The sequence below is a fragment of the Andrographis paniculata genome, unplaced genomic scaffold (genome assembly GCF_009805555.1).
Source record: "Andrographis paniculata isolate CXL003 unplaced genomic scaffold, ASM980555v1 Contig59END, whole genome shotgun sequence".
Lineage (NCBI taxonomy): Eukaryota > Viridiplantae > Streptophyta > Magnoliopsida > Lamiales > Acanthaceae > Andrographis > Andrographis paniculata.
In genome coordinates this window covers 5,769,881-5,795,777 of record NW_026137594.1, presented here as the reverse complement: position 1 = coordinate 5,795,777, position 25,897 = coordinate 5,769,881, and the positions used below count along the sequence as shown (strand labels likewise).

The following is a 25,897-nucleotide window of genomic DNA, read 5'->3' as shown; positions in this document are numbered from 1 at the left end:
GTGGCGGCCAGAGGTGGCCGAACGGAGGTGGACAGAGCAATAGGTGGCAAGGAGATTTCCGGCAGCAGAAGGCGGAATGCGCCGGCGACAGCCACAAGATTCAGGCCACCGGCCGAAATCGACGACGCGGAGACGACAGCGGTGGCGATTGGCGACGGCTGGACGGCGGCGAATCGAGCTCCAGCGCCTTGCGACCGGAATGGCTGCGACGGCCGGGAACTGCTGCATGCGCCGGCGACGGCTTCAAAACTCCGGGCACCGCCCAGTCTTGTCCCTGCGACAGCGGCGTCAACTGGCGGCGGCGGAAGGGCAGGGCGACATGCGTGGTTGCTCTGATACCATGTTGGTAGTTTTAGGGGAATGGAATTGTGTATTATTATTTAAAAACAAACACAATAAATCCTAGGCACTACTTATACTTACAAGGTACTTTTGTCATTTTATATATACACAATAATAATAATATATAGTAGTATAATATATATATATATTACTCTCTTCCTTTCATATTAGATGTCTGAGTCACTCTAAACACGAATTTTGAAGAATAAGTATAATTAGTAGATAATTAAAAATATATTAGTAAAAATAATTATTTTATAATATAAATAATTATAAATTAAAATTAAAATAACTCATTAGTTTAACTAAAATTAAAAAGAAATTTAAATTAAAAAATTTAAAATAAAACTAAAATAAAGAAAATGACATGGAATATGGGACGAAGAGAAACGAGAATGCCAACGTGGAAAGGAAGGAGTATGTACTAACACCCCTCTTCTCTACCACTACAATTGTCAGCAAGAGAGAGAGTAGTTTAAGGACACCCGCAACTTCCATCCAAAAGATCTCACTTTGTCTTCCACATCAATACCCGTAAACAAATTTTTTTTTAAAAAAAATTAAAAAATCTATTGGGTATCTCTGAGATGCTCAAACCGGATCAGGCGGTTAAGTCAGGATTTACTTGCCACTAAGATTAGTACTTGCCGATGAAAACTGCCGATTAAAAACGACAAAGAAAGTCCAAGAGAGTTCATTCCGAAGAATGGAAGGAAGACGGATCCCTTTCTTTAAACAGCTGTCCAGACTGAATCTATTCTTTGTTCTATATATGATACTGCTCTGCCCTGCCTTGCTTGATTCACAGAACTCTGAATAGGCATCAGAGGATAGATCGACGCGGTAGCTGACGAATCTTCCACTGGTAGATGGACAAGCGTGTGGACCGATGGACTTAGCAGCCTTGATCGTTACAAAGGGCGATGCTACAACATTGAGCCCGTTCCTGGCGAAAGAGATCAATATATCTATTATGTAGCTTACCTTTTTAAAGAAGGTTCTGTTACCAACATGTTTACTTTTTTTTATATATAATTATTATAATATATATTTTATATTTATATTATATAAAATTTTATTCTCTATCCAATGTTATATTGAAATATAATTTAAAAAAATTTAATTTTAAAAATAAATAATTTTGATATAAATATAAATAATTTTTTTGGTTGAACTGGAAAAAAAAAAAAAAGTGAATAAAATAAAATAAAATAATATTGAAGAGATACTTTGATGGATATCTTTGTTGCAAGTTGCTAAGTATAAGTATATTATAGTATAGTATAGTATAATCAAAATGCTCTCAGTATCCCCATGCTCATTCTCCTAAGAATTCATCTATCTTCAATTCTTAGTTAGGTAGTAAGCAAAAGGGTCCTGTGATCCTATCCATCCCTTCTCCTTTCTCGTCACAAGTGACAACACAACTTCAGCTACCGCTACCATGCATATATATATATATATATATAATGAATGAATATCATCAATCAATCAATCAATCACTAGTTTGTTGGAGGATATCCAGAATCGAAGAAACTGCTGCCTGGCTGAGCTGCTGCTGCTTCCAGAAGCACCGCTTTGATCTCTTCTGCCAACATCGCTTCATCATCCTCCCCCACTCCTTCCCTTTCCCTTTCCCTTTCCCTTTCCATGCACTGCATTCATTGTTGCCCACCGTCCATATCCATAAAATGCATCACCATCATCAACAGTATAATCATAATAAGACCAATAATATAATCAAACTTGAACAATTTTTATTTATTTATTCATTCATTCATTCTATTTAGTTTGTTTTTTTATTCTGAGATCACCCAATCAATTAATTAATCTGCCATAAATACATGCCGGTAATAGACAACCCAGCCTACAAATTGGTGCATATAGATACATACATGCATATATATATGCGGTATGCCATACCACCTAGCTGAGCACGCCCATGCATGCATACATTTTAATTTACTGCTATACTCTTCCAGTGGCTTCTTCTTCTTCACCCTCATCATCTAATTTTAATATTAACTTCCAGTTTACACACTAAGTTCGCTATTGTCATGTAGCTTAAGCGTATCACATTAGTCATTGAAACCAGGCACCCAACTAGCTACCTACTAGTACTACATATATATTATTGAGAGATATAACATATATATTTAGGAGAGGAGAGGACGAAAACATTGAAGTAAGTTCACTTGGGGTGGGATGCATGGTTTAAAAAGTAGTAAGTATTACCACATCCAGAGCAAAGCCATTGAAACAACTGATGACTGCTTGCTGAATGTCCAGTCCAAGGCTGTCCAGGGCCCTCATGGTGGAGACCGGCAGACCCTCCGCAGCTCTGCACCCACAAAACATATGTATATTCACCACCCTCCCTTCTCTCAGTCTTACCTCCACCTACATATATCACCAACACACACAAATTAATAATAAAATCTTTTTGCCAACATTAATTCACACCACAAGGCATACATCATGCATATTGCTTCAATTCAATTCAAAATCACAGAGGAGGCGCCTAATTAAATTGGTCGCACCTCAACTAATTAATATCAATTCATACAACAAGAAGAATCCAACATACTTACTATATCGTATTATTATCAGTATAAACTAACACCAACTTGTAGGTTTATGTTCAACAACAATCCTAATTAGCTAATTAATTAATTAGATGATGCCTTGGAAGTTGTCTTTTCTTTATATCCATGTTTGGGACTTGCACTTTGTTAAATCTAGCTCCTTAGCTTCCACACAAGTCCTCTGTTGGAATTTCAGACAGCTAGCTATTTACATTTAGTGTAAGAGAATGTTTGCTCATTTCATGGTCTCATCATCTACACCAGTCCACAACTACTCAACAGTTGATGAGCAACAGATTAATCATTCAACACATGCATCCACAACACATAAGACAAGATGATGAAATGATGATATATACCCTTGCAGACTTGTTATTGGGGCTTGATGTTGTTGAGCTGGAAGGGAGCTCTTCCTTTGCGAGATAAGAGAGAGCAGGGGAGTGATGGAGGCTGCAGCTTGTTTGAGAAGGAGGAGGAGGGGGAGTTTCAAGTTCAATTTCATTTTCATGGAGATCATTGATGCGTTGCAACAACTCTTTTAGATAATCTATGGCATCCCCAAGTATTGAAGCTCTGTCCATCTGGAGAATTACAAGAGTAGATGATTAATTATGCATGAGTCACAACTCCAAATCAGCCACCAAACAACAACCATTACTACTATTGCCTAGAAATGAATTTGATTAACACACACACACACACACATATATATATATATTTAATATTCTTGAAGTGAGTATAGTGTCTCTGGGATAACATAAATCAATCCCTCTGCAGCTTCAGATTCACTGATTCAATATTAATAAATGAACAGCACTGAGCCGATGGAGGGAGTTACTCAAATTAAGCAAAACAAGTACCCCCACCGCTTAAATTAATGAAAACACAGAAAAATGCAATTAGAAGGAAGGTAGAATCAAATCAGCATCAGGGCCATAAACACAGACAGACAGCAAATGGCACCTTGCTGATTTTGGGCACGACAGATCTTAGCAGGTAAAGGCTGTCGTTGAGCTTCTTTCTCCTTCGCCTCTCTGCCATTAGATTTTTGGCAGGCATCCCCTTTCTCTTCCCTTTGCTGGTGCTGATATTTGGGTTCGAGTTTATGTCTCCACCATCTTCGTCAGCGAGACCCTCTCCCTCCCCTAATTTATCGTCGTCTGAATCGTAATTTAGAGTATCCCCCCCGACTTCGTCGTCATCTTCATATATATTCCTCTCTCTCTCTCTCCCCCTCTCCCTCTTGCTTCTGAATCCTCCCATTCCCATTCCCAACGGCAACGTATCATCCAAACTCGTTAAGCAGGCGTCGCCAAGAGTGCCCAAACTCTGCTGCGAGGCTGCACCCTTCTGAAACAGGGTGGGCGGGGGAGGTGCGCCGACCGGCGGCAGTCCTTGAAGTGGTTTCCTGTTAGTGTTACTGCGAGGAAACAGGGAGCACGGACCCAAGGCATGAGAACTGCAGGTAGTTGGAATTCCACCAACAGTGGCAGCGGGAGCGGCAGGGGCAGGGTAACCATCTTCAGAGAAGGGAAGCAGCATCCGAGTGGGGAGCTCGGAGTTGAGTTGGAACTGAGAAATAAGGGCATCAAAACTCATTAGAATGTTGGGAGGACTGGATTGTTGGAGAGGAGGAGGGGGAGGGACGAAAGCGGGGTCGCCGGCCAGATCGAAGAAGTCATTGTCGAAATTGTTGTTGATTTGGCGAAGTAGCATGGAACTGGGGGAGGGGGAGGGGGAGAGGAAAGAAGACGGCAGGTGAAGGTTGGAGAAGGCCTGGAAGGAGGAGTCGTCAAAGTGATTAACCAGGATGTTGCTGCTGCTGCTGAATTCAGGGTAATAAAAGGGCGGCGGATAGGTGGCAACATTGTTCCTAGTATTGTCATTGTTGTTACCACCATGATAATGATAATGATAATGATTGGTGGGGTTGGGGTTGGGGTCAAGCATGGAGATGGAGGTGAAGGAATAGGTGCTGCTGGGGAGAGAAGGGGGCACTTGATGATCTGACCATGGAACTGGAACTAGAACCGGAACTGGAACTGGGATGGCCGGGGAGGAGGTGGAGGAGGAGGATAAGGATTCATCAGCTAATTCAGTGCTGTTGTCGTCGTCCAGTGCAGTGGGAGTGAACGGGGGGAGCATTCTCTTCTCCTCTTCTCTTTCTCTTTCTCTTTCTCTTTCTTTATAAATAATAATAATAATAATAATAAAGCAAAATTATCCGTAACTCCCATGTGGTTTCGAAATTCTGAGTAAATTTTTCATCTATTTTAAAAATTCTATGACGCCCCTTATATTCTAAAAAATATTGCATGAAACCACTTTGTGATTTCGAAACTCGGCATAAATCCTATTTTATTTTAAAAAATTGTATGACGCTCACTTGTACTTTAAAAAATATTGCATAAAACCCTTTCATGCAAAACATATAGATAGGAAATCATCTTCTTATCACACGAGGAAAGTTTCATGGTGGTGGGTTTCATGCAACGTGTTTTAAAGTATAAGAGGGTATCATATAATTTTTAAAATACAAGAGATTTTACTACGCTGAATTTTGAAATCATTGTGCAATTATAAGCAATTTTACCTATTATGGAAAGGAAAGGGAGAAGGAAAAGGGCAAGGGCTGGTGGGCAGAGACAAAAAGAACGAACGCACGGATGTTAAAATTAAAACCCTAAACCCTAAACCACTTCGATGCCAAATTTTTTGGTTTGGGTATTTTGGGTTTGTCAAAGATCGGTCTATCAGAACTCGAATTAAAAAAAATTCATGTCGGATCAAGTTTTGAATTGACTTGATAATTAGAAATGTGAAAATCAGATCGGATTTCGAATTGATCTGAATTATTTATTATTATTAATAATTTAATTATAATATATATTATTTTAAATATAAAATAAATAAAAGAGAAAAAATTAATTTTGGTTTCAATATAATCAAAATTTATCAATTTTGGTCCAAATATATATATAAAAAAAACTTATCAATTTTAGTCTAATTATAAACATTTTCAATCAATTTTGGTCTCATTATAAACAATTTCAATCAATTTTGATCTCTTTTGGTTGAAATTATTTATAACTTGACCAAAATTGATTGAAATTGTTTATAATTGGACTAAAATTGTAACCAAAATTAATATATTGAGACTAAAATTGATTTTTTCCCTAAATAAAAATGAATTCTTTTAGGTTAATTTTAAATGTTTTTTAGTTTTCGGATCTATTTCGTGTCGGATTTGTTCGAGTTTCGGGTGACTTGAAATTAAATCAGGTCAACCTGAACCAGACCTGAAAGAATTCGTGTTGTGTTTGGACCTAAGATCTCACATCACATTTCGAATTCGGGTCAAGTTCGGGTAGAGAGTTTATTTGCTATCTCATTGCTGAATCCGATACGAACACGACCCAAAAATACAAATTGACACCTCTAAACGATTGTGGCGGGGCCTGGTAAAAGACGGGTAGTGCCGCCAGGCCTGTGGAAGGGTGGGAAAGGAAATTGCTGTCAAGTAAAATTTCTTGTTGCTAATTGAAACTGTTACCTCCTTACGCGCGCTCATTTGATAATTAAAATTATGGTAAAATAGCAAAAAATTCCCATGTGGTTTTTAGAATTTGCTGAAAACTCCGCATGATCTTAAAATTTCATAAAATCTACTCATGATTTTCAAAATATTACACACTCGCTCCTCATTTCAAAATTGAACTAACGGTGTTAAATTTTTAATTGTTTGATCAAGTTTTATTTTATTTTTTATCATATATACATACACACACATTTACATAGATATACATACATACACAAACACACATATACACTGCTGCTCATCTACTTTCTTTTTCTTTCTTCTCCATATTTTTTCCACCTCCGTATCTTCTTTTTTTACACATAAAAACACATATATACATACATATTCTTCTTTTTTTACATCTTTTTTCTTTTTTTTTCTTCTCCGTTCTTTTTTTTTTCCACCTATGTTTCTTCCTTTTTTACACATAAACATACATAGATACATACGTATTCTTCCTTTTTCATCTCTTTTCTTCTTTCATTCCGTTGCCCGCCTCATTTTTTTCTTCTTTCTTTTTCTCCATTCTTTTTCACCTCTATTTTTTAAAGTTTCATTTTAATTTAGGAAATTGATTATAGATTTTGTTTGTTAAATTCATAGATCGAATGGCTAAATTGTAGAATCTAATTATTTTTGTACTCATTTGAATTCAATTAAAACCCTTATCATTTTGAATTTGGGGAGTTTGAAATTTAACCCAAATCTTAAATAACATGTCTATTTCATACATTGTTCGATTATGAATAAGGTTTTTATTGCGTATGAAGTTTCTGATTTTCAAGTTGAATTTAGGTTGCAGCAATTCAAGTCTCATGATGTGCTTTAAATTTAATTTAAATTTTTGCTCAAATTTTTCTATTACGTAAATTGGGGTGAGCTAGAACGGAATAATAAAAAAAGGGAAAGAAGAGAAGAGAGAAGGGGAATGAGAAATGGAAGGGGAAGAGGAAGGGGAATGGGAGAAAAGTGTATGTAATAAAGTCAGAGGTCATTTTAGTAACTTTATAGAGTAATTTACCACTTTATGGATCAAAAATCGCATTTGAAATGCGTGAGAGATACTCTCCGTTAAGCCATAACAAAGGGGGATTTTTCTGCAACTTTTACAAATTAAAAGTAAGTTTTTTTAAGTTTTAGAACCAAAGGGATTTTCAAAAAATTCAACAAACCACATGGGCGTTTTATACTATTTTGCCTAAAGTTATTAATTATATAATGTAGTAGCGGCGACCTGACCCGTGTTATAATACGAATATTGGATCATATTTTTTTTTTCTATATCTAAATTTATAAAAAAAATTTAATTTCATAAAAATATATTTTTATTTTCAGTAGAAAATTATTTTATACTCTCTCCGTCCCCAATCTATCTATCCATTTGCTTTTTGCACGGAGTTTTATAAATATTAGTATTATATTGGGATAAAGTAGAAATAAAGGTAAAAAGACTAAATTAACCCTATTAGTATTGTATGATATAAATGTAACGGCATTTGTGTAATATATTGTAAATTAGAAGGGTACTTGTAATGTTAGGTAGATAGTACAATTACTAAAAAAAGGAAACGGATACTTTGTTATGAGACGGACCAAAATGAAAAAATGGATAGATTGTTAAGGGACAGAGGGAGTAATTTTTATTATAAAAAATAAAAAAATAACAATTATTATTTATTTTTATTAGAATTTGTATCCAAATATTTGAATATAAATTGATTTGACGGTTGTATATTACTTTTAATTTTATTTTTGTATTTTACGTTGTATATATTTTAATAAATATTTTTTAAAAATAATTGATGTAGTTACTTAGATTGATAAATATGTATATGAAAAATAATATTTTAGTTGTTGAATTTTAAATTATTTTGTTATAAAAGAAATATTAATTGTGATTCGTATCATTTCTAATATATTTAATTTTAATTGTGTTTAAATTTTATTTTTTAACAATTTATATTTATAAAAAAAGTATAGTCATTTTAAATAAATAAATGTTTCATATTAAATTTTATGTTATTTTTATTTTATTTTTCTGTAATATATATATTTAAAACGGTAAATATGTTAAAAATGCGATAATCAAATAATAATAATAATATCTAAATTTTTTTATATTAACTATATTATTTCATCTATCTTCTAAAATTATATTTGTATTAAAAAAAATTATATGATTGTTAAGTAATGTTATATGTAAAAAAAAGAAAAAGAAAAAAAGAAAAACATTATATAAGCACATACACATAATATATATCTAATCAAAAAAATTAACGATTCAATGTGATATATCATTATTTATATTGAGTCTATTCACTTAATATTTTTAGATGAAGTTATTTTTTATATGGTATAAAAATTATGTTGGTAATATAAAAAATTATATTTTGTATTGAATGGTTATTTATTTATTTTTTTTTTATGAATGGATGATATATATTATATTAATGTGTATACATTTTTTTTAAAATAATATTTATGAAGAATTGTTCCATTGAAAAATGCTATTTTCATATTTTTTTAAAAAAACCTTCAAATTAAAAATACTAAACAAACATATTGCATAGTAAAATTTTCTTTTTAGTAAGTGTGAATCATATTATATATTAAAAATAAATTTAAATTTATAATTATCTATATTGATATTACTATAGAAAATTAAAATAAATGCACAAAATAATATTATTGAAGAAATATTTTTTCTGAAAAATATTATATTACATAGTATTTATTTTTATTGATCATATTTTTTTTTATTTAAAATATGACAAATAATACTTATTACTATATCATATTAATTAATTATCTAATTTAAAATTATATTCCACTCAAAATATTTTTATGTTTTCCTTTTAGTTTGTGTACTCCAATTTTCTATTTTTTTATAGTAAATTTATATTCCACATAAATATAGATTATTTTTATTTTATTATCATATAAATATTTTTACATAAAAAATTTAAAAAATAAAATTATTTTCACACACTTCTTACTACATATCAATAAAATATTAATACACACAAATTTTCGTACCTAATATAAATGAGAAGATTTTGCTAAAAACACTACTTTTAAAATATAAATACCAAATCACAATAAATAAATGATAGTAATAATGATAAAATATAATATTAATATAATAATATATTACATGGTAGGACCCACCAAATAATATTTTTAAAAAAATAAAAAATGAAACAAAAAGTCACTTGTTACAGACACATACATCATATAAATATAGTTTATACTATTGGTAGTGAATGCCTTTTTTATACATATGTATGCTAGCTATTTACGCGTAATATAGCGTTTGCAATTTGCACAAATAATTAAGTTGCGAACATAATTTTTTGATTATCCAATAAAGAAAATTTGTCTCGATAATGATATTGAATATTCATCACAAGCATTTGACGAGTATTGCATGACTTGAGGAATAACTGTTGAACATCATGTTCCTTATGTTTACACCCAAAATTGTTTGGCAGAATCCTTTATCAAAAGACTGCAAAGACTGAGTAGACAGGGGTTAAGTTAGAGAATAAGTTAATTTCCAGACCAATATTGATGAAATCCAAACTCTTCGTTTCTTGCTGGGGACATGCAATATTACATGCAACAAAACTTGTGCGATTAGACCGACAAGTTATCATAAATACTCCCCAACACAGTTAGTGTTTGGAAAAGAACCCAATATTTCTCATTTAAAGATTTTTGAATGCGCGGTTTACATGTCGATTGCACCACTTCAACATACAAAAATGGACCCCCTAACGTCGTTTGGGAATTTATGTCGGGTACGAATCACCGTCGCTAATTAAATATCCCGAACCAGTGACGGGTGATCTATCTACTGCACGATTCGCATATTGTTATTTTGACGAAACAAATTTTCCGACATTAGGGGAGAACAAAATCAACTAAAAAATAAAATTTCTTGGAAAATAGTTATAAATTTCCTGAATCCTCATTCACAACAGTGTTAATTAGAAGTACAACGAATTGTACATTTCCAACAGATTGCAAATCAGTTACCAGATGCATTTAATTACTCTAGCAGATTCACCAGGTCATATATTCCTACGGCAAATGCTCCGAAAAAATTAAATATCCCAGAAGGACAAATGAAAAGTGCCAATGAATCTTCTACGCGCCTGAAGCGTGGCAAACCTGTAGGTGCTAAAGATAAGAATCCCCGAAGGAAAAAGATATTGAGTAACCCATCTAACAACTTGTAGTTACAAGGTACAAATCCTTGAAGATGATGCTCCTGAAGAGCCTACCTTGAAAGAAAATGAAGTTATCGAGAATTCAATTAACTTCATCACCACAAAAAAAGTTGGAACATCAATGAAATAGTCATTGATAATGCTTTTGCATACAACATGACACTTGATATAAGGGAAAATGACGAGGATTCCGAACCAACATTAGTTGATGAATGTCGGAAAAGAAACGATTGACCAAAATGGAAAGATGCGATCCAGTCTGAACTAGACTCACCGGCCAAAAGAAATATCTTTGGACCTATAATTCAAACAATAGAAGGTGTTAAGCCAGTTGGGTGCAAATGGGTATTTGTGAGAAAAAGAAATGAAGACAACAAAATTGTCCGATACAAAGCGAGACTTGTAGCTAAGGATTCTCATAAAGACCTGAGATTGATTATGATGAGACATATTCCCTAGTTATGGGTGGTAACACATTTAGATACCTCGTAAGTCTAGCAATGCATGAAAAACTTGATATGCGCCTTATGAACGTAGTCAGTGCTTACTTGTATGGCTCACTGGAAAATGATATTTACATGAAAATCTCTGAAGGATATAACATGCCTGAAGCATGTAAATCGTATCCAAGAGAAAGTTATTACATCAAAGTACAAACGTCTTTGTATGGACTTAAACAGTCTGGACGCATGTGGTATAACCGTCTCACTGAGTGCTTAACCAAAGAAGGTTACACTAACGACTCAATATGTCCATTTGTTTTCATAAAAAAAGGGTCAAATTCGTGATCATTACAGTATATGTCGATGATCTCAATGTTATCGGAACTCCTGAAGAGCTCCAATCAACCGTGAAATATCTGAAAAGGGAATTTGAGATTAGAGAATTTGGAAACACAAAGTTCTGCATTGGTTTGCAAATTGAATATATGGATAATGGAATATTTATCCACCAAACCACCTATACCCAGAAGGTATTGAAGCGATTTTATATTGATAAAGCACATTCATTGAGTACCCCAATGATCGTCAGATCACTTGATCCTAACAATGATCCATTTAGACCAAAAGAAGATGATGAAGAGATACTTGGTCCTGAAGTACCATATCTCAGTGCAATAGGTGCACTCATGTACTTAGAAAATTGCACAAGACCAGATATTGCATTTGCAGTAAATTTATTGGCCAGATTCAGTTCATCTCCTACAAAACGACATTGTACTGGGGTTAAGCATGTTTTATGCCATCTTCAAGGGACAAGCGATTTTGGCCTATTTTACCCGAATGATTCTCGACACGAGTTATTAGGCTATGCTGATATTGGGTATTTGTCTAACCCGAATAAAGCAAAATCGCAAACCGGCTACATATTTACATGTGGCAATATTGTGATCTTATGGAGATCCACAAAACATACAATAATAGCCACATCATTAAATAATGCCGAAGTATTGGCTATTCATGAAGCCAGTTGAGAATGTGTTTGGTTGAGGTCAATGACCCATCATATTCGAAAGAATTGTGGGTTAATGTCTAAAAATGAAAATCCCCCAACAACTATAAATGAAAACAATGCATATTGCATTGCTCAGTTAAAGGGTGAATATATCAAAAGAGATAGAACCAAACATATTTCACCAAAATTCTTCTTTACCCATGACTTGCAAAAGAATGGTGAAATTGATGTGCAACAAATCCGATCATCTAATAGATTTATCAACCAAGGCCCTACCGAAAACAACATTCAACAAATTGGTGAAAGAAATTAGAATGCGTCGGCTTAAAGATCTCAAGTAAAGTCCAAATTATGGGGAGTAAATCAATACAAAAATGATGTACTTTTTTTCTTTCACTATGATTTTTTCCAGCATAATTTTTTTATAATAAGGTTTTAAAAAAGCACATTTGTCTAAAAGCATATAAGGGGGAATATTACAGACACATACAACAGTTTATAGTATTGGGTGTGAATGCCTTATCTATACATATGTACTTTTTTATTATTGGATAAATTTTTGGTTATCTCTCAACCTAGTATTCAAGGTCCTGTGCTCCTATTAATACTAGACATATTGTATTTGTTTTGAAATTGAAAGCAATCAAATTCATTCCATCACCGTATCGTCTCCTTCTCCCTCTAATACATATGCTTATAATATATATATATATAGATTACACTTCACAACATATATACCTACGTATTATATATACTCATATATTGTGTACTATAATATATATTTGTGTAGATACTCATATATTGTGTACTATAATATATATTTGTATACATATATCTACGCTAAATCTATTATATTAATATTTATACAAAATAGTGATTAACATACATAATTAATATTTTTATTTATTATTTTTATATTAATATTTACAATACTACTATATTTTTATTTGTTATTCCTGTATTAATATTTATAAATTAACATAACATATATATTAATTAATATAATAATATATATAAAGTTGTGGGCCCCACCAAAATAATTTTGAAAGAAATAAAAAATTACCCGTAGGATGCCCTCGAATATATATATATATATATATATTATAGATTAGATTAGATATTAGATTAGAATGCATGCATGTGTACGCTTCCTAAACCAATTAATCTAATCCATGCACATAGAATAGTATTCACTTACAGATGGGATTTGAAGGGCAAACTAATCATCGTGCTTATTCACATTAGTTATAGTAATTTTAGATTGAAGCTCACCCATTCATATGTATATATATGTATATATATATATATATATTAGGTGTTGTCGTGCTATGCACGGCGTGATTATAAATTTTATTAAATTGTTAAAATTAATTATTATAATCAAATATGTAATTTTTAATATGAAAATCATTTGAATAAATCAAAATATTTTACACTAATGTTATAAATATTGAAAATTGATAAATTTGATCAATTAAATATAGATATTACAAAAATGATGTATATATAATATTAGTGATATATAGTCATATTATAAAGTAAATTTATTAATATGTAACTGTTATTTTGATTTATTAATTAAAATTGTAATTTAATTACATTTTTTTTAAAAAAATTAAAATTATAATTTAGTTAAAAATCGTATTAGTAAAAGAAATTAAAATATTCTAATAAAAGTGAAGTCAAATTTCATTAACTTGTAACTGTTATTGCAATTTATTTTTTTAAATTATAATTTAATTACAAATTATTGGATCCTATATAATATTAGGAGAATATTATCTTTTTGACAAAAATAACATATATATTTTTTCAAAGAAATTAATATATTACACATATTCATTATTTTTATTTTATTTATACAATTTTCTATACCTCACATAAAAAATTATCTTTTCAAACAATTTCACAATACAAACACATTCTCAATTTTTATTCTTATTGTTTTTATACTTTTATTCTTTTATAATATTTATACTTTAATAATTTATATTTTAATAATAAAAATTTTGATTTGATAGTAATTTATATTAAAAATTTTGATTTGATACTTTAATAATTTGTATATCTATTATTTACTTGCAATTAAAATATAATAATTAAAAACTTATTTATTTTTTAAGTCAATAGTATATAGTTATAATCTATAAATCGGATTGAATGTAAATTTTGATTTCTTTAACGATTTATATTTATAATAAAAAGTTTAATTTGACAATAATGATTTTATTTATTTTTTCTAAATTTCTAATTAAATGGTAGATATAAGTAACAAAGTGTCAAAATAATATTTGTTTATTTTATTTTCAACAATTTATTTTTATTGTTCATTTAGAATAATATACTTATTTTATATTTTAAATATAAAATTAATTTTTAGTACTCCTTCCATCGAGTCGAAAAATATACATATTTCTATTTTGAGTTGTCCAATTATAAAGTAACAATTTCATTAAATACTACATTTTCTCGTAAATATCCTTATTTTATCATCATATCATTAATTTTACACTAAAAATTAAGGGCGAAATTATTTTATACTGCTTTTAATTCCTCATTTCCATTAACATACTATTATTTTTTAAAATCCTCTTCAAAAGTAAATGTATACTTATTAGGTAGATAAAGGGTGTATAATATAGAAAATAAAAAATAATTGTTTAATTTGATATTTTTTAAGAAAAAAATTAATAAATAGTAAAATTTTTGAAAAATTTCCCAAAAGAAACACCCTAAGTGTAAATTCTATTACATATCACAAATATTACAAAATTTATTTTTACAATAACTGTGACGTTATATCCGGAAAGGAACGAGTATTAAAATATAATATAATTTTTTTTCCAAAAATGTCAAAACATATATTTATTTTTATATAATATATTACAATTTATTTATTTTTTTTCACTTAAAACATCACTTTAATTTATTTATATCAAATATAATAATTATTTTAATTTAAAATTTGACACACACAAAAATCAAACAAATAATAATATAATATAATACCAAAATGATGTCACCCTTTATTTTTTGGTTTATATACCATCAATTTATAATAAACAATTTATCATTTTATAATTTTATTATTCTTATTTTCACAAAAATAATCAAATTGTCACTATTTTGTATTTGGGTGTGTTTATTTGGAGTTTGGATCTTAAGTGAGATTTGAATAGTAAAAAATTTGAATTGAATAGTTGTATAATGTTGATATAAATGAGTGTTGATATATTATTTTGAATTTAAAATTAATTTTCAGTATAATATGAAAAATATAAATAAATATTTAATTTAATATTTTTTGGAGAAAAAATTTAGTGAATAGGAAAATTTTGGGGAGCCTTCCAAACAAAGGCACCATTACTCTACTATTTTTTAATCAAATACTTTGATAAACAATATCCCTATTTTTAGTTTTTATATACCTTTAATATGAAAACATTATAATTTTTTTAATCGTCTACTAAACTTATATAATTTATTTATATTAAACAATTTTATCTTACTATAATTTTATTATACTTACTTTAAGCAATAATAATCAAATTATCACTATTTTTTTTACTTACTTTACTATTTCTTTTATTTTTTAAATAAATTTTCATAATATCCCCTATTATACAATTATTTTAATTCAAAATTTTTATTATTCAAATCTCAAACTTAAAATTCAAACTAAAAAACAAACAACTTTTTTTATATAAAAAAATACATAAAATAATTTTTTATTATCTCAAATCTAATATTCAAACTAAAAAAACAAAACCCTTTTTATATATATAAATACAATACATAAAATACTAAAAATATAAATGGATCTTACACCAAACAAATATTACTATATATTAAATTAAAAATTAATAAATTGAAGAGATTGTATTTGACTAATTAATTGCACCTAGCCGTATTTTAAAATTTTATTATTCAAATTTAAAATTTAAAAATCCAAAAAAAAAAAATATCTTTGTTATAAAAAATATATTAAATAAATTTTATTATTCAAATCTCAAATTTAAAATCCAAACTAAATAACAAACGCCTTTTTATATATATATATAAAATGCATTTAAAAAATTATAATAAAAATAGATCCCACACAAAACAAACACTACTAAAAAATGGCTATTTGTAGCGGCTTTAAAACCACTACAAATGGCCATTTTTCGTTATGAAAAGCTATTTGTAACAATTTTGTACCGGATTTTGGCCGGTGCATATACTCGAGTTACAAAAAGTCTATGTACCGACATTTTCCGTAACAAAAAGTGAACAGTCAACGGGCGTGAGAAATCTTTTTGTAACGGTTTTTGTAACGCTAACAATGTTTTTTGATTTGTTTGTAGCGGATGTTTCTCGTAATAAAAGAGTCGTTAAAATAAATGTTCATGCATTTGTAATGGCTTTTGTTACGGTATAATTTTTGTTACAATAAACTGATTGTCAGAAAAATATTTTAAACGACATTCATAATTTTCTGTACCGGTATTTGTAACGAACACAATTTCGCAACATAAAGAGTATCCTTAATTTTTTTTTAGTAATAAAAAAAATTAGTATCGGAACCGAAAAACATAACTAGTTCGCAATACAATCATTAGTAGCACCAAGTAAGCACTGTCTAGGAACATAACTAGTTCGCAATACAGCCAACATATACAATCCAAAGGCAAAGAATAGCAACAAACACACAAAAGGAAGCAACATATGCAAGTTCAACCTACGTAAAGGACTTAGTCAGTATCAATCCACAAACAAAAGTTATCATCATAGAATTACATGCAACGCTGCATCGCCCCACGCAGCATCAAAGTGAACATACACGGCAGTTATGCGTGACGAACGAGCTGCCAACATAGTGAAAAATTATATAAGAATTTACTTGCGAGTTGGTTAAGTTATAATCTAATAGAAAGTTATAAAAATGGTTACGTACATCCTTGAATGTCCAGTCGATTGGCTCGATGTGGACAAACTCACAGAGTGTTTGCACTTCAGCTATCGTTCGTGAATTAGCGCAGCCTCCGGAACGGTAGCAGCCGTGAAAAAAACCTTTACTATATTAATGGTATAACCTACGTACATATAAATAAAACATGTGCATATCATCGAAAATAAAATGCAACTCACAAAATTTTATTATCTTAAAGCGGATGATCGATACTGCAACATTAATAAATATACAAAACAATCATAAGCTAAGAAATAGTCACATGTGGCTTCAAATGCATACCGAGAAAGTATATAAAACTTAGTTCTGAGCAATATAAATTGATTATGCTCAAGTGCAAGACAAACATGTTCAAACAATACAGGTAAATACCAAGCCCCATAAATTTTGGGCAGACAAATTCCCACAAACAAAATAATGCAAAAGCAAACAATTCATTTTCAAGAATCCCAAAATAAATCCATGCAGTAGATTGGATTTTCATAATCAACCAACAAACTTAAAGACCCACAAATTAGAAACAGATGCATGTAGCTCCTTTCACTTGACCTAGCTCATGATATAAAAAAAGGTCATTATAATGATTACCCATTACACTCAATGTGAAGAAACTTATGAAATCATCAACACAAGCAATCCATAAAGTTAGTGAACAATTTCTACTGTACAAACCAATTGACAAATAATAAGTTGGACTTCAGCTAGCGATAAGTTCAGACATGACTATTGCAATAAATGAAGAAAAATCAATCTCCACAACTGAATTGTCAAAACACAAGCTTGATTACACTTTTGCTTTACTACCTATATGAAAGTAATATTTCCTAGTGATTTTGATAATTTTCATACCTGAAATAATGTCAATTATAGCCATACTGCCGTGACTAATCAAATCTGCAAGAAAAATTCTGCTAGGATTAATCCAGTATTGATGTCTGCATCCTTGTAGAAATCCAGTAATGATTATAGAATAAATTTTTGTTGGTATAAGTACTACTTTAATAGCGTGCCATGTAAATAATTTTCAGACCCTAACATAACTTATTTCAGGTTGGTTCTTAATACTAACATGCCTCAGCTTATATAACCACTGAAAATAGTAGTATTGAACTAAAAATATGAATATTAGCACTATTATTCGAATGTTCATATCATAAAAACTATACAAGTAATGTGATATACTATGGATGCATGAATAACTTACTATTATGCAGCAAGCTTGGATCGACGCTTAGACTTCTGCCTAAAAGTACGTTGTCCCTCAATGGCGGGTATCACACACCTATTCAATTTCAAAGACGCCTCATGTCATCTATAATGCATATGCGTAGATCAAAGAATTAGCATAACACTTTATAAAAGCAATAACGAGTAACAGAAAAAACACAAACAATATTATACATATCAGTGATGATGGTATATTTAGACTGGGCTTTTGGTAGTTGTTGTGCTTTATCAGCATAGAACATGAATTGCAGCAGAATGCACCACTATCTTCTTACACACACACACATATATATATATACATATATACAAAAGCTTCTAGAAGGTTTGGAGAAGAAAACAATTTATGTGGTGGCAGTTGGATTTAAATTTGGAGGTGGTCCCCAAATTACAAAATATTATTCAAAAATGACAAAATTACAAGATATTAGTATCATATTCAGTTTTAGTTTTAGTATCAGATTCAGTTTTATCAACAAAATTACAAAGTAATATTCAAAAGTTTGCCAAAGAATGTATGTTCAACAATTATGTCCAAAAGTATCAGATTCAGTTTCGCATCAAATCATTGTGCATATACTTCTTACATTCATTGTGCATATACTTCTTATTTTCATGATAATGTCAAGGGGACAATTCATTAAAAATATAAGAGAAGTCCATGATAAGTGACGATGAATAGTTTGACCAACTATAAAGCATTAGATAGTTGTTTGTCTACCGTAAGTGTGGTTGTTCGATCAATGCAACCTAAATAGTGTATAAAGTATTGAAGAAGCAAATTTATGAAAAAATTTCTCTAAATATTAAGCCAAATGTTGCCATCAAGTGTCTACGCCCCCAAACAAAACACAAATAGTATGCCACCTATACATAATTAAGAAACTTAATAAACCACTTGAAATGCAATATCGCTAGCATCCACAATATACACTTATCTGGCTCAAGCTTGGTTCTCCTATCCCTAATTCTACACATTCAAGAACATATTAAAATTAGAATTTCAAACAAAAAGAACAAGCATTTATTGAAGAAAACAATTAGCAAGCTAACAATAATAACATAACTAGTATGTTCGGTTTCGTATTAAAATTAGAATTTCATACTAGCTGTGCCTATTAATTTTAAAAAACACTAGTAAGTTTGGTTTCGCATTTACTTATTTTATAATTTTTGGACTAAATAGATATTAAAATTATTTTTATGAAAAATTATCAAAAACATCTAATAAATAAGCTTTTAGTTTACTGTAAATGGAGGAAACCAGCCCTAAATCTAACACTATGAACAAAATTTTAAAAAAATAAAAGCCTAACTAGTCAAAAAATACAAAAATAAACAAATTCAAACTTACGGGAAAAATTAGGGTTGGCATTTGAGGACATCGGCGGGCAGCGGCGGAGCGCGATCGACGGGTTGATGAAGGGTGCGGCGGAGCACGCTGGACGGCCGAGGAAGGTGATGTAGGAAGACGAAGAAGAAGAAGACGAAGACGCAAGAAGAAGAATGAAGAAGACGAAGAAGAAAGCATAGAAGAACATAGAAGAAAAAGAACAAAAAGAAAAATAAGAGGAAAATGGGGGGAGGGGGCTGCGACCATTAGGGTTATGCAATGGTAAAGTTGAATATTTAATTTCCTTTATATTTTTTAATTGTATATAGTAATTTTATTTTTTAAATAAATAATTATTTTAATTTGTATAGATTAATATATAAGTATAAGTATTATGTATGTATTATATATGATATATATCTTCTCTAAATATGATATATTATTTTAGATTTAGTTTGAAATTTAAAATAAAATTATTTTGTAGTTGTAACGAAACAATACCGCAACAAAAGGAAAAAGGTTGACCAAATCGAAAACACAATTTGTTACGGTAATAACTAGAACAAAAAATACCTTTTGTAACGAAAAAATTGTAGCGGATGCGATTTCGCTACAAATGGCCATTTTTTTAGTAGTGAAATATTACTATATATTAAATTGAAGAGATTGAATTTGACTAATTAATTGCACCTAGCGGTATATAGAAAACTACAGTCCATAGCTCGTGGGACCCACATGTATTTTTATTAAAAAAAAAACTTGCATAAAGACACGTGGCGAAATGGTTTCGTCTCCAAATATATATACATAAATAGATTAGTAGTATGTAAGGGATGGTTCAAACTTTCGCATATGATTCGTCCAATATGACTTTTCTTTTTGAGCTTAATTTGTATGTTTGCGAATTCCCAAATACAATATATATATATATTAGTGTTCGTGCGCGTTACGTCGTACGATCGAAAATTTTATTCCCTGAAAAAATTGTGTGTAAATATTTCATGCCACGGAGGTAAATTGTTGATTAAACTTGGGTGGTTCTATTATTATGATATTCAGAGCTGTGTAGATAGAGGCCCTTAGTAGGAATGACAAATATTACATGTTGAGACTTTAGGCGTGGAAATATTTGTAAGAGTCCATGTAGAGTTTGATTCCCTTCATTTAAGTAAAATTTGTTTTTTTTTCTTAGTGAATTGGAGTGTTCGATGAGTCGTTAATCCCCGTCAATTGATTTATCCTTGATTGTGTTGGAGAGCAGTGATGGAAAATTTTCATTGATAATGCACTTGACATATTTCCAATTCATATGTCCTATAACGATTTATATAAAAAAAAAACACATTATTAACATACCTAGATCCATCGAGTTCTTTGATGCGGAATTGAGAACTCGAACAGTTGGTATTACGGAATTCCTCAACTAAATCGTCTAATGGGTTATTCGTTAGTCTATTCCGATGGGGAGAATAGAGAACAATGATTGATTTAGTGTATTGGAGACTATAACTGAATGTCCTTATATAGTGATCAATAGACCATCCATAATCACCTAATTTATACGCTATTTGGTATAGGCTCAATTTATCTCATATCAATAAGGTAATAATTGACTTGTTCCATAATTAGATCATATAATTTAAGTCAATCAAATAAATAATTGATTGTTTCTATAATCAAATCTCGTAATATAAGTCAATCAAATAAATTATTGATAATTTCTACAATTAGATTACGTAATTTAAGTATATCCAATAAATCAGAATAGCTAATATAATCGTATATTATTATTTGCCCATATTTAGATAGGGAAATATATATTTTTCTAACAATCTCCCACTTTGGCAAATATTATTTCCTGAACAATTATATTATCGAATCTGTAGTTGCGCAACTGTATGTTATTCATTTTTCGACTACCTTTAACAATCTTATCCACCTCATGCACTAACAATAGAATCACCGAGGCAGTCACCACATTATAAATCATGGTTAAACCCCGGCAATCACCATATTAATACACTTAGTGATATATATGAAATATGATGAGCACCATGAAAATTTCATGCAATGTGATCAATATCATGTCTATTTCCAACTGGTCCAACTTTAGTGAGATCAATACATAATAACTTAAATTGAATTTAGAATAAAATAAATTCATCAACTTTATTATCGAGAAAACTGGACAATACAAATTGAAGGTTTTTCATATAGAACATAGACTCTCACTAACCTAGGGCAACATCAGAAGTAACACCAACGTGAGCAGTGTGTTCATGAAACACCTTAGATGTCAATGCCTTAGTTAGTGGATTAGCTAGCATATTATTCGTTCCTATGTGTTCAATAGAAATTTGTTTATTCTGAATTATCTCTTTAGCAACAAGAAACTTAATGTCAATAAACTTTGACTTAGTAGCACTTGAGTTGTTATTGGAGTAACGCACGACTGAGTTATTGTCACATAATAATATTGGACCAATTTTAACAAAAAACCTTCTTAAGTAATAATATTTTTCCCAAAAATCTTGAAAATGTATATCAAACAAAGACCAAGTTCAACCATAATTCTAATACGCTTTACATCGGCGATCCCAAAGACTTCCTTTTTATTAACCCTATTCTTTATGCATCGCTGATCCCAAATAACACACCATTTGAATAGCCAGTTAAATAGACTACATTATTATTGACCATTTGAATACCCACATATATAATTGTAGGCGTATTGCCTAACCTCTCATAACCTTATAAATCGTTAATAAACACATAGTAATTAGGTACTCATTTCAATTAACGCATTTCGTAGGATGTCACCCTGTACTGTCAAATTCGAAATGAGTGCATCAAACAAACCAAGTTTTTGTTTGGCGAAATACTCAACAGAGACAAAGTTCAGCAATTTCAATCAATAGCCGCTGGTAAGGCAAGGTTTCGATTTCGTCAAACATATAAGGCAAATAATTTGAAATCAATGTACTTTTACAAACATTTATAACATATTGCAGATACTACAGACGATGCAAGTTCAACGCAATTGAGTACAAAAGAAGAAAGTCCAAATGTTAGCAAAACATTGTTGACCCCAATACTTAATAATCTGAAAACCTCCACAGAGATTGGAGAGGGATCCACAATATGGACACATAATACTCCTATCTCCATTTACCTTTACATACAACAACAACTACAAATTAACCATAACTTACTCTATCCGCATATGCAGATTTTTATAGCAACTGCACGTAAAGAGCTTTTGCCGTTGCTAGAGGCTTATCACGATGATACCCTTGCTTAAATGCCAATCTCCGAGTCCATAAAAAAAATTCCTGCGAAGAAAAGTTGTACTCATCAGCCAAATGGAAAAAATGAGTTGAGGCAAAAGAACCTTTTGCTAATGTAGTTGTAAGAAGCGGGGGAAAAATTCACACTCCAGCTTGACAATTTTTGTAACATCTCTGAAATAGCCTCCCCTGTCATGACGTTTTTGTAAATAAGTGTGACTGTTACGTGCTGACTCACCTGCAGAAGTTATTAGGCCATTGGTCTTTTAACAAATAGAGTCAAACCTAGGCCTCCCCTTTTGATAAGGAAAGCTACATTCTAGGTCTTCCAAAACAGTGCAAATGCAATCAATCTTTTTTACAGCTTCCCAATAGAAAAATAACAACGGAAGGCACAATAAAATAACCAATGAACACCAACAACATGACCAATTGTTTTTTTGCAGCTAATGCCTCAACTGCACATGCGAGGGCTAGCCAACTAAGCCTTGCCTCCGAGAGTCCCTTTTTCTTAAAAAAATACTCATTTTTCACCTTGTACAAATTAGGATAACCGAAATGAGGATTTTCCTTGGACATTTGGGCTTTTTTCCTTAAAACTATCAATTTTTATTTTCAGCCTAACAAAATATTTACCGTAAAATAAAATTGACTATATTTATATGCTTATTATAACAAATACATTTTACAAATTGTTAAAATTGTTAAAAAGAATATTTCATTTAAAAGAGGTAAAGCTTTGCCTTGCAACTTAAGACACTATTTTTAAAACCAACAAAGAAATATCAATCAGGGTATAATGTATGTTAGGACTACGTTATGATACATTGTAGGTTAATAGGTGTTTCAGTTGGTTATTTGTTGTGTAATTGGCTGTTGGATTAATTTTGTTTTACTAAATATATAGATTTAGTGACCTAGTTATGTCGTAATCTTCTTGGTTTCTCAAAAGATAGGTCCATGTCCACATAGGAAACCATCATTGGTGATCTAAAGTAATATTGTGGCATTAGTATTGAATATACAAAAAAGCTATTACAAATATAGACAAAAATTGTGTTATTTTTAATAAATACAAACTTTATACAAAATTACATTGAAATTCAAATTTATGTGGGTCCAATTCTCTATTTTGATCATATGATTCTCTTCTCGAGTCGATTTATTTTCCGACTTGCATTTGGATGGCTTCTTTAATCCGAAAAGATTTGGTCTTCGGTTTAGCTTTGCCGGCTTTTGGAGGGCTTTGGTCTCCGTATGGGCGATTTTGATCATCGTCTTTGTATTTAATATTTTCTTTGGATGATCTGAGACTTTGATCTTTGATGAGGTGGATTTGGTGCTCCTAACGCTTTTTGGCGGCGTGTCCCTTTGACTTTTGAATCGAAGAAGAACATATTTGATTATTTGGTAAAGAACGCGATGAACATTTTGAAGCTTTGGGAGGAGCTTTGGAGGTTTTCCCTTGACTTTGACGGATTCTTCAATGGCTTTAGCGTTTTGATATTTCCTCCGGCTTGGGCATACAACGAAGAACATTACTTCATTGATCCATCAACCAATATTGGATCATTTGTCCAAATCGGTAACTTTTCGACGAAGAACGCTTCGAAGGACACGAAGAACACAAAGAACAATGCAGAGAGTAAAGAAAGATTTACCCTTGCGCGAGTCTTCAAATGAACTGCGGTGTGTCAAATGAATTGACCAAGAATCCTATTTATTGGGGAGGGGTGGCCTTAGCTTCCTTTTCGGATGATGCCACATGGAACGTCATGATAGGCCAATGGAAAGATTTTATAATCCTTCATTTTTCATATCGGATCCATTTTCCATTATTGAAGAATTTGATTGTGCGTCTTCCTTTTTGTCAAGATCTTTATATCATTTCAGTTCTCGAAAGATAATAATTTAAATACTTCTTTTATTAACGAGATTAATTTATTTTGCTGCCAAATTTATTATGACTCTATTTATGCACATCATATTTGTACGATATTTTTTATTTTAAACAGATTTTTGTATTAATTGATGGTATTTATTATACAAATATTAACATATGTACATAATTAAATATTACATATTTATTTTATCAAAATTTTATTTTCTTCTAATATATTATATTTAATTTAATTTAATTTAGGAATTTATTTTTTTAATGTCTACAACAAGAAATGGGAGTAATGCAGCTACTATCGGTTGTTCTCCTAGTTTAGGGTATTTGGGAAAAATGTGATAGCATTCTCCGAAGTTATTTAACATTAATAATATATATATATTTTTCATGCACAACACTACCCCCAAAATTCAATCTTGTTGTTTTGGTTTGTTTCTCTAATATGTTGAAAATTTTTCGTATTCAAGAGAATTAGACACTTTACAAAATGGTGCACTTTTTGTAAGTTAATGAGGATGCCCGAAAATTAAAAGTGGAGGTTTTTTGGATGACTAACTAAGATAAGTGATGGAGACGGCACAAGAGCTGCAAAAGTTGCTGGACGCATTGATTAGGATTGGCGGTTATGTCGAATGGATGTGGACGCTTAACTACAATCCATCAGGCGGTTAAGTATGCGGACTGAGGGTCAGAGGATATTTTATGCTCACGTGCCGTGTGGTGGAGACGTGTAAATTATTGTCATAACTGTGTAGGACGTTGTCATATGACGGGTGGAGGTCATGATGCCTTTCTGGGTATAATGATTTTCATCTACTTTTTTAGCATATTCTTGAGGCAGTTAAGTATGCGGACTGAGGGTCAGAGGATATTTTATGCTCACGTGCCGTGTGGTGGAGACGTGTAAATTATTATCATAACTGTGTAGGACGTTGTCATATGACGGGTGGAGGTCACGATGCCTTTCTGGGTGTAATGATTTTCATCTACTTTTTAAGCATATTCTTGTTA

The 25,897-nt window shown here is 31.0% G+C and overlaps 1 protein-coding gene and 1 long non-coding RNA gene across 2 annotated transcripts; both read right to left on the bottom strand.

Moving 5' to 3' along the window:
- Positions 1-1,582: 1,582 nt before the first annotated feature.
- Positions 1,583-5,076, bottom strand: LOC127257778 (transcription factor SCREAM2-like). Its single transcript, XM_051284241.1, has 4 exons — positions 3,891-5,076; positions 3,287-3,508; positions 2,578-2,742; positions 1,583-1,997 (listed from the first exon to the last, which is right to left on the bottom strand). Exons 1-4 carry the CDS (start codon positions 5,070-5,072, stop codon positions 1,845-1,847), a joined length of 1,722 nt encoding a protein of 573 aa, XP_051140198.1. The 5' UTR covers positions 5,073-5,076; the 3' UTR covers positions 1,583-1,844.
- Positions 5,077-16,759: 11,683 nt separating this feature from the next.
- Positions 16,760-19,956, bottom strand: LOC127258424 (uncharacterized). The gene is made up of 5 exons (XR_007840309.1): positions 19,724-19,956; positions 18,350-18,427; positions 17,995-18,039; positions 17,131-17,269; positions 16,760-17,041 (listed from the first exon to the last, which is right to left on the bottom strand). It is a non-coding gene; the product is annotated as an uncharacterized LOC127258424 (long non-coding RNA).
- Between the last annotated feature and the right edge of the window lie 5,941 nt (positions 19,957-25,897).

Excerpts from the sequence above, each read along its gene's own strand:
- LOC127257778 (XM_051284241.1), bottom strand. The coding sequence starts at position 5,072 with ATGCTCCCCCCGTTCACTCCCACTGCACTGGACGACGACAACAGCACT. Across the intron at positions 2,743-3,286 it reads CCAATAACAAGTCTGCAAGG|GTGGAGGTAAGACTGAGAGA; the intron begins GTATATATCATC and ends TGATATATGTAG. Across the intron at positions 1,998-2,577 it reads ATGGCTTTGCTCTGGATGTG|TGCATGGAAAGGGAAAGGGA; the intron begins GTAATACTTACT and ends CAATGAATGCAG.